This window comes from Montipora capricornis, chromosome 6, assembly GCF_036669925.1.
Source record: "Montipora capricornis isolate CH-2021 chromosome 6, ASM3666992v2, whole genome shotgun sequence".
NCBI lineage: Eukaryota > Metazoa > Cnidaria > Anthozoa > Scleractinia > Acroporidae > Montipora > Montipora capricornis.
Genome location: NC_090888.1, coordinates 34,261,292 through 34,271,291, shown reverse-complemented (window position 1 = coordinate 34,271,291; position 10,000 = coordinate 34,261,292). Strand labels below are relative to the sequence as shown.

Genomic DNA, 10,000 nt, shown 5'->3' with positions numbered 1-10,000 from the left:
TATATTAAACTAGCAGAAATTGCATGTACAACATAATATCCATACACAACATTACTTTCATAAGTAAAAACAACTTTAATGTCACCTTTGCTCTGCAGTTAAAAAATCTGCTTTATTCAGGAGAAGAAGATTACATTTGTTTGCAGCAACTTCAGTCACATACTTCTCCTGAAAGAAAACGACAAAGAGTTTTAATACCTCTTTTTTACCTGTAGCATTCACACTTCCAATGAGGTGAAAAAAAATGAAAAAATGAGGTAAAACAAATATCAAATTAGAACCTCTATTGATAAGGAAAGCTTTTCAAAACCTCACTACTTAACTGTCATTAAACAAAATTCAGGGTTTTCTGAGCCAACATAAACATTAAACCAGCAATTTCACTGTCAACCAAGTAAAGTGTAGTTAATGTATAGTGACAATATCATCCGTAACCCTTTCATGGCTGCTCTGTTTTCAATGAAGTGATTGTGTAGTCAAGTTGCCAAGGTTACCAAGCACTAAGGATTCATTGTAGTCTAGCTTAGAACTCTACAAGTTTGTTGTCCTGAGCAGGTTATTATAATCCACAGCATTTACCCATTTTTCAAAGCCCTATTCGCAGCTAAGTGTTGTCATTTGTAACACTGAGCTGTCTTGTAGTACAGCTCTCTATACTACTTATTCAGTAGCTTGTATGTTTAACATACAATATTGAGGTGAACCAAATCTCCTAGAATCCTAGGCTCGATTTCCAGCCGCTGTTCGGGAAACGAGCCCACGCTCCTTCCCCTGAATGTAGACCGGACACGAGAGAGCGGCGGAAATCGAGCCTACTAGAATCCACAGTTGACACAAAATGAGCAATATTCAGTCCAAACCAAAATGTTAATTTGCAATTATTTTTCTTACCAGATCTTCACATCTAAACAAAAGTGGATTTCTAGCATCAACAATCTGGACAACAACATCACTACAAAAATTAAAGAAACATTCATAATAAGCACTAAGGTTACCTGCAATTAGTCAACATTTTCCTTGAACAATATGCTGTAATCAACTACTGTCTTTTATTTGGAACATAGACACCCCAACCATCCAAGTATCAACTAATTAATTTACAAATACAAAGAATTTTTCCAATTAAGAAACCTTAACAGGGAATCAGTCTTTTTGTGCCAAATTACATGTAATTGCCTAAAATACCAGTACTTAACACGTCAACACAACCCTACCATAGGCAAATATGGTTACCTCAAAAACCAATGACATTAAGACTCTTTTTGAAATTAGAGAACCTCTCTCTGTTAACTATTCCCCTTCCCACCCACAGCACATATATTGCACTCACAAATACACACAGTATACCATTAGATTCATATTGAGCTTCAACAGTGTAATAGCAATGCCAGGTATGAAGTATCAAGGATTCCCAGATGCTTTGTGCCTAATTGCTTACACCTGGTCACTTTATGACTTGCTGTACTCTGAGTCAGGGCTAAGAATAACAAGAACTAACGATCGACACAAACCTGCGTTCTATTACTCTCCACAGTTGCCTCCAAAAGTCAATATTACGTTCAAATGGTGTAAGAATTATGTGTTCCTTTTCTTGAACCCTAATGATTTAGACAAAGAAAACAAACTAGATAAAATCCAACTATAGTAATTACTGTTTCCACTAGTCATCATCATCATAATCATCTTAAGGTCTCTGGTTTCTCCATCTTGAGTGTCGGATGGCATATGTAATGATACAAAGTGGCTACTCATCCACTGAATCTGCATACGAGATCACACGAGAAGGAAAGCAAGTAGTTACCAGTCTACCAATGTATGTGGCAATTAATAGTTAACTTTCCCATTAATAATTATTATTATTGCCTCAAACCTGGGCTTTACATTGCTACAAAATGAATGCTCCTATCATTCAATAAAAGCTTAATAATGTTTATCATTGCTAATAATGTCTGGTATGCAGAAAGTTAAACAGGAGTTGCATTAGAACTTTGACTGCTGAATTGGGGAAAGACCAAATACAGCTGTATGCAAAAAAGGTCTGTTTTAGAATTTGACAATATTTATGATCATCTTACTGTGCAAGTTGTCTTCTCCATTCAAGAAAACTCTCCTTTTCCCTCTCATCTAACTCAGCAGCTGTCATTTTTTCATCCCATTCTGGCCTGCACAAATAAGGAACAAAATTTCTGCATTTTATGGCAATTTAACTTACTAATCACAGTTACTGTAGATGCGCATACCTTTGAAGGATAATTATCAGTTGTCTGAGTGTATGAGCATAGTAAACGTTTGTGTACTAACCTGCGCGGAATCCTTAGAAAATGTTGATGCTCATTTTGTGCTTGTTTGATAGCTGCAGTTTCTTCATGACTCAAAAGCCCTTTATTGCGCCATGATGTGACAACTGTTGCATTCAGCTTCTCTGCAAACAAGAGAGTGAGACAAAAATAAAACAAACAAATATAGGAAAACATACAAAACATTGAACTTTGAATATAAAACCAAACAGTAAGTGCAAAGATATTAATATTGTTGGAATATTACATGAAAAAAATGGCCAATCCGCAAAAACAGGAAGGAGAATGCAAAAAATATGTAATTAATTTAAAATAAAAAGGTTGCCAAAACTGCAGTACCGTGCAAAACTAAGTTGACAGTCTCAACTTGAAACTTGAAACTTGAGATTAGAGAATCAAGGATCATTTAGGATTGAGTTTTGAGACCCGCAAAATTTTTTTGTCCAGAGGATCTAAATCAGAGACTTCAAGGTGAAAACATAACTTCTTGAAAGCAAAGCAATAGCATGATGTCGATCGCTTCTACTGTGTGCGTTTTTTTTTTTGTCACTGTTCATGTTTTCTTGAACTCAGTGTTTATAACTGCCAAATTACCAGGATACTATTGATAAACAGTCCTAATCCGGACGCTGAAAAATTCTAGGCAGGGCATTACTAAACCACGAAACAGTGAAACAAAACATCAAAACACCATGTATGACCCCACCATACAATGAATACTAACCGACAAAGGTTGGATTTGAGATTAAATATCGTTTTATGCCTAGTTATTGCTGGTAATTCATTGAGATTAAGATTAGGATTCAGATTAGGACTGAAATTAGGAAAAATAACAATTAGGCCTAAAACGATATTTAATCTTGAATCCAACCTTTGTTGGTTAGTATTCAATGTATGATGGGGTCATACAAGGTGTTTTGGTGCTTCGTCTCGCTATTTCGTTGTTTAGTAACGTCCTTCTAGGGAACACATTCATAACGAGTCACGCCTGCATGCGGGTGTTTCTAAAACAAAGACCTAAGACCCACTGATCTAAAATGAAGATCCACTGATCTAAAATAAAGACTCTGTGATCTAAAACAAAGACCCATTGATCTAAAAGAAGACCCACTGATCTAAAACAAAGACTCTGTGATATTAGACTAAACCTACTCCACAAGCATCCCAAGCTCAGTGTGAGCATGGTTGACAAAATAACATAAAAAGGATTTGTATGGGGAATCCCCATAAAAGGCTTAAGAAGATAATTACATAAAAAAAATTCTCAATTAAAAAGCCTTAAACCTTATTGCCACTGTGGGTTGCTTCCTTCCTGTTTGCTTACTTTCCAGATCTGATGCAATTTGAGCCAATTTTCAATTCCTCAGTTGTCAATGGTATACATGTAATAAAATCCCAAGGCTTGACACTAAATTCACAGGAGCCTACCAATTTGAGTCAAGTATTCCTTGATAAAATGTTCCAGCGATCACAATTCCACATCAGAATCAATTGACAAAGATTCAACTTTCATTTCAACCCACCATCAACTCAATAGCAGTCCTGCAAGTGACCTCAGGCGATAGTTTGTTCACTCGATTGCAAGAAAATAGCTTCCGAAGATGCACTTTATCGATAACAAACTGAGCCTTACCAGGGTGGCAGATCATATACATGTAATTATCTTCTTAAGCCTTCTATCAGGATTCCCATACAAATCCTTATGTTCTTGTTAGCCATGTCTCACACTGAGCTTGGGATCCCTGCGCAGTGAGTGAGACTTAAGCAAACGAACGAAGCAGCTCTCTAATCGGGAAAAGAAAACAATTACCTTCGAAACACAAGGGATTGTGGTCAAAGGAACAAGGAATTGAGGTTATGCGAGAATGGAGGAATTACATGTAAGATGCGCGAGAATAGAGCCTGCTGTGTTTTTCAGATAATTTACACTGTCCTGCAACAAAAAGTAAATTTGAAATCGTTGAATGAGAAAGGCCAAGGACTTGTAATGTTGTAGGACACAAATCTTTTAACCACCTCTCCAAATCTCAGGTATGTGTGGTACATCTTTTCTGAGTAATTTGTCTAAGCGTTTCATGCAACTTTTTTACAGGATTTTGTATGGAGACGCCATGTTGTCTGGTAATCAACGAAAACATCTGGAGTTCACTTTGCGATGAAAGCGCTTACTTTTTGCTCATGAGATAAAATACATGTTTTATAAACATGTGTACATCTCCTAATGTACTTGAAAGGCACAAACTGCTGAGATTCTTAGGGACAGACTTTTTTTCAGCCAAATACATGTAGTTTTGTATAATGGTGTCACACACGAAACGAAAGAATCACGGAACTGGAAACTTGAAAAAGATTTATTTCCAGGTCACCTTCAACCTCTTTTAGATAAAATTCAGAAGACCTTGCAATTTTGATTTTAGAATTTCATGATGTCACTGTGAAAACCATCTACATGTAATGTTTCTTTCTTCTCTCGAGTGGGGTCCAGAATGAAGTCCAATAGGGGGTCCAGTTTGGGGGTCCACGTTTTGTACCATCCCTGCTCAAGACCTATTGAAATCTCCCTTCATGCATAAATCGTCATTAAATTATGGCAAGCACAATTGAACATCTCCCTCGGGAGCATTTCTACCATTTAGGTTAACTAGTATGCTAGCAAAACTGGATTGAAAAGTAACTATTAATAATTAATTATTTTTGAGTTCATGGTTAATAGTTAATTGAAGCATTAAGCACACAAAGTCACCCACAAGTTCCAGGGGCTCTCATAGGCAGAGTTTATCCTGACTTTTGCAGCAAGTACTGAGATGACTTTTTAACTCTCCCCATGGACAGGATGCAAATCCATCCCAGGGTTACCCCTAGCAGTACAGTATGTGTCGCCCCTATTCATTTATACACCTGAGTGGAGAGGGACAGTATGGAACAAATTTTTTTTCCTGAGAAAACAACATGGTGACAGAGCTAGGCCATCAAACTATGATCTTGGGGACAGGTAACCTGTGATCTGGCATCCTCTTCTTTACAGAGGGCACAAAAGGTACTTTTCACACCCCCTCTCTGAATTTTTTTTATAAAATTCTGATGTTTGATGAGTGTATATGAATTATTTCTTTTCTGGCTAACACTTCTCTACTTTATGTATTGCAAGAGTATTGAGATTTTTTGTAGAAATGTATAATAATAATAATAATAATAATAAAAATATTGCTATTATTATTATTATTATTATTATTACATCTCTTTACCAGAAAGTAAATAATGAAATTGGTGGTAAACACATTTTAATGAGAAAGTCTTCAAAAATTCTATGACAACTATATTAATTTATTTTACCTGCAGCAAACTCTGCACCGGCCAGTTCAGCTGTTGCTAAGAAATCGTCCAAGTCAGTTTGTTCCGTAATGGATTGAACATGACCTTGTGTACCAGAATCCAGTTCACTACAGTGTCTCTAGGGGAACATTTGTGTGGTAACACAAACACAGTATAAGTACAGATTGTTTACGTTGCTGGCAATAATTTAGACATTCCTTACCCCATTGACCCCTGGAGGTCAGATTTTACTCTGTCTAATGCAAGAAGATTTTAGTTACCAACTGGGGGTATATCCTACTTAAGGTGTCAAAGGAGTCAATGAGGCTCGTAAGGGTTTTTAGCTGAGCATGCACGTTAAGCCACACACATCATACTTAAGCCACTCACGTCAGGTCATGAATCAAAACAGGTTATTGGAAATAAAAATGTAAATGAAAATCGTGTTTCAAATGTTGAGCAAGAATTATTATAATCTCAAAAATTAGCTCAGTTACCCACCTTAATTTTTTGCATACAAAGTTCTTTACAAAACACCAGGAAAGATTTATTGCTGCTCGACGTTTTGGGGTCATCATGACTCCATTATCAAGAGACTAGTTTATAGCATGCAAATAAGGAAAGGTACAAGATAAGAATAAATTACAATAAAAGGCCAAAACGAACACCTTGGTGCAGATGGAATCCGTTTGCACGTTCAATGTTGGTTTACATGTGAATATATAACATTTCTTTAACGAGGCAATCAAATTTGCCGCTACATTTCGTGATCGTGTGAAATTCCTCGATGAAGCATTCAGGCATTTCACTATTGTGCTGCGTTAACCAACATAATAAATTTGAACGTGACGTGCAAACGGATTCCATCCACGCCAAGGTGTTTGTTTAGGCCCTTTATTGTAATTTATGCTTATCTTGTACCTTTCCTTATTTGCATGCTATTTAATTAGTCTCTTGATGATGGAGTTATGATGACCCGAAACGTCGAGCAGCAATAAATCTTTCTTGGTTTTTTTATATGCCTTTGCTTTGAACAGGAAATCTCTACTGAACAAATTTCTTTGCATTCTTAAAGAAAATTCTAAGGATTTTGGAAAAGGTATCATCCAAAACTGAATTTTAGACAGCAGGGGATTCGCAGACATCTTTAAAATTGCCTGACGATAGTCAGTATCAAATTTTCAAATCATTTCCAAACTGAAAGCATCGGGAGTGTTGTGATCAACCCACTTTTACCAATGGAAATCCCTTTTAAGCCTCCTTAAAATTAGATAGTTTTTAATATTCTACTCCATAGCCAGAAACCCAAACCACAGGATTATCATTGATACCAACATTTGTAACAAACAACATAGCATTGAGGGTCGAGGGGAAAAAAACTCACTGTTTACCATGGGGCCAGTCATTAAGCGTTTTGTTGTACCTCCCAACTCAAAATAGAACAATACACAGATGCAAAATGTTACAGATTTGCTGCTATTTCAAAGGTGCACGACCTGATCACATGCGAGTCAAAAGTTCAAGTCGTTGTTTCCCTAGGAAGTTAGTGAGTTTTGACACATGACATGTTTTCCTTCAACTGGAAAACATATTTGAGCTGGGAGCTATAACAACAACCTTCAGGGCCTGGAAATAGGTCGTGTGGCATGAGATCATATGCAACAGTTATTTCATTCTGACTTTATTATCCCCCCTCACAAAAACCAGCATACATCGGGCCCCAGTTGTTCAAATGATATATCACGATCCCCCGGAAAAATCACAATCCAATGGATAAGTCCTAGCGAAACCAATTGCGCTATCAAATGGATACTGATATACATGTATTCGGTGGATAGACTGTTATATCAACCTTTTGATTAACTGGGGCCAGATGGAAACTTACCCAGCTATCAAGGTGTTTGATTTTTGCCCCATTTTTGGCTCTTTGCCTTATGATGCTTTTTCCCAAAACCTGTTGATTCTTTTTACCCATTTCAACGTAACAAGAAAGATACACAGTACACAGAAAAAAGATGGAAGAAGCTGAATGCATACGTCATGTATGCGAGCTTCGAGGAATCTCGCGGGTTATGTGACAAAGTCACGGTTCAGTGGATGGACGTAAGTTTATTAGCTGTCGGTCGCTCTTGGAGACAAATTACGAAGTAACTAAGAAAGCTCCCACGAAGATGGTGCATCAAATATGGATCAGACTGTGGAATTTTCGCCCAATTTTCTACGCAGTGTTAACTCGAGTTATGTTCTTTATCCATGGTTTTATGTCAGTGTGGCTTGTCACTCACTGCTTGCAGAAACCTACTTACTGGTTAACAATAGTTGGAGTTGTTTTGCTCTTCTTTGAGATGATGTACACGTTGCTTGCTCGTAAAGGACAAGAATACAAGTAGTAAGTCAGCTTGAAGCATACAAATCGGTTTCCTACAAAGTCTTGTTTTACCAATATTAACGTCAGTATTACATGTATGTCTTAACGACGATAGCGTAACATAATACATAGACTGCACTGATTGCTCAATTTGCTGTCACCAGCATGCATTTTCTCGTACTGTTGACGGATGCCAATGCTTCATAGTAAGTGGCTAAATCACTAAAGAACATTTGAGTCACCAAAGATGAATAGGCGCTCGCTTGTTCCGTTATCTCTAGCTAATTCTGACTTCGGGACAAGCTTATGTATTAGCCATTAAATTATGGCCACCATGTCTTATTGACATCAAACAATCCACAATTTGTAACTTCGATCCGACGAAGGGTTGATAAAAAATTTAGAACTGTAAGCTTTGCACTAACTTTTTTTCTGTTTTCAGCTTTTGGCCAAGTTGTTTCTTTTACATGTCTACTATGATTCCAAATATCTGGATTGTAGAACTGGATCTTTTGGAAACACGAATAACTGGCCGAAATACTACTACTGCAACAGCAGCTGGGGTTAGTTGGTACATGTATTTTTTTCTCAGTCAGAGAAGATCTGATTTGCATAAGAGATATTATGCATCGTGAAATGGGGACTCCGAATGAATTTGGGTATAGACTACCATCTGGCTGCATCTCTGATATGCGACTGCGTGATGCAGTTAGCAAGGTGCTATCTCTGATATGCCTTACTGTAATTGTGTGATGCAGTTAAGAGTCATATATGGTAATCAAAAAATTGGATTACATTTGACTGCATGATGCATTCATAGTCTATACCCACAATCACCCTTGCTCACCACAGAGACTCAGGGGCACCCAACGTCAATTTTCGGAAAATATCTGTTCGGAAGGCGATTTGAGATCTAGAATTTTTGAAACATTTGTTGTAAAATTTCTTGCTTGCCTGCCTGTCCTAGGATTTTCGAACATCGAAAACACGGTATAATTGCCCATTTCTAACGGATTTTTATCCTAAAAAGGTCACCTAGAATTTTCGGGAGCCTTTTTTCTGGGTGAAATTTTCGAAAAGGTAAGTTTTGATCCCTATAATTTTCGGATCACTAGACTTTCAGCTAGGAAATCCGAACAGATGAAAAATTTTTAGGGGATAAAAAGATGCCTATATCTACCGTTTAAATACTAAAATACGTTTAACAATGCTATGTTTAAGTGGTTTTGAACTATATTCTCGTTGGGTGCCCCTAGAGACTCCAGAAGCTCAGTGGTTAGAGCATCCATACTAGATCACGAGGGTCGTGTTTTCAAATCCTATCTAGAGCTCTGACTTTTCAGAGTTGCCATTTCATGATGCATAATATCTTTCATGTATTTCTCACATTACTCACTTGGGTGGTTGGCTAGTTGCATCTCTGATATACCTTAATGTGACTACGTGATGCAGTTTAGAGTCATATATGGTTATCAAAAAATTGGACTACCGGTATGTGGACTCACCACAGAGTCTTCAGTAGCTCAGTGGTGAGAGCATCTGTACTAGATCACAGAGGGTGGTGGGTTCAAATCCCAGCAGGGGCTCGGGATTTTCTGAGTTGCCATTTCATGATGCATAATAATCTTTCAATCACATGTATTTCTCACATTCCTCGCTTAAGGGCCCACAGATGGATTTGTCGCGCGTTGCTAAGGAAGTGAAATGTTACTTCCGATAACTGACGTCATCATATCATGAACTGACAAGAAAACCCACTCGCAAGCAAAAGTCACCGCACAAACTGTTGTTTCCATCGAAGGTTTTTCCTCGCCCTTCCTCGCGCTCGTTCTCCGATCAACTGCGCATGCGTAAACGAACTGACTTCCGGTTTGGGAAAAAAGCTAAATTTCCGGCCGTTTTAAATTGAATTAAATTTTTATTTACGTGGCACGTTTCACCCCCAAATACAGAATATAGCTAAGCATTGATTTTTTTAAAATCATCTTTTTTGAAAAAGTTATGGGTATTTCAGTATCGTTTA

General features: G+C 37.4%; 2 protein-coding genes across 2 annotated transcripts in view; one reads left to right on the top strand and one right to left on the bottom strand.

Annotated features, from left to right (window-relative positions):
- The window catches only part of LOC138051975 (large subunit GTPase 1 homolog), an 18,627-nt gene extending 10,948 nt beyond the window's left edge, over window positions 1-7,679 (bottom strand). The window contains exons 1-7 of the mRNA XM_068898319.1: window positions 7,495-7,679; window positions 5,631-5,748; window positions 2,302-2,422; window positions 2,076-2,162; window positions 1,512-1,598; window positions 892-952; window positions 86-168 (exon numbers count right to left, since the gene is read on the bottom strand). Of these exons, the coding sequence (XP_068754420.1) occupies window positions 86-168; window positions 892-952; window positions 1,512-1,598; window positions 2,076-2,162; window positions 2,302-2,422; window positions 5,631-5,748; window positions 7,495-7,644 (707 nt within the window). The 5' untranslated portion in view covers window positions 7,645-7,679. The remainder of the gene's footprint in view (window positions 1-85; window positions 169-891; window positions 953-1,511; window positions 1,599-2,075; window positions 2,163-2,301; window positions 2,423-5,630; window positions 5,749-7,494) is intronic.
- A 20-nt stretch (window positions 7,680-7,699) lies between these two features.
- LOC138051979 (transmembrane protein 26-like) overlaps window positions 7,700-10,000 on the top strand; it is a 6,278-nt gene continuing 3,977 nt past the window's right edge. Inside the window, exons 1-2 of the mRNA XM_068898322.1 lie at window positions 7,700-7,998; window positions 8,420-8,540. Of these exons, the coding sequence (XP_068754423.1) occupies window positions 7,781-7,998; window positions 8,420-8,540 (339 nt within the window). The 5' untranslated portion in view covers window positions 7,700-7,780. The remainder of the gene's footprint in view (window positions 7,999-8,419; window positions 8,541-10,000) is intronic.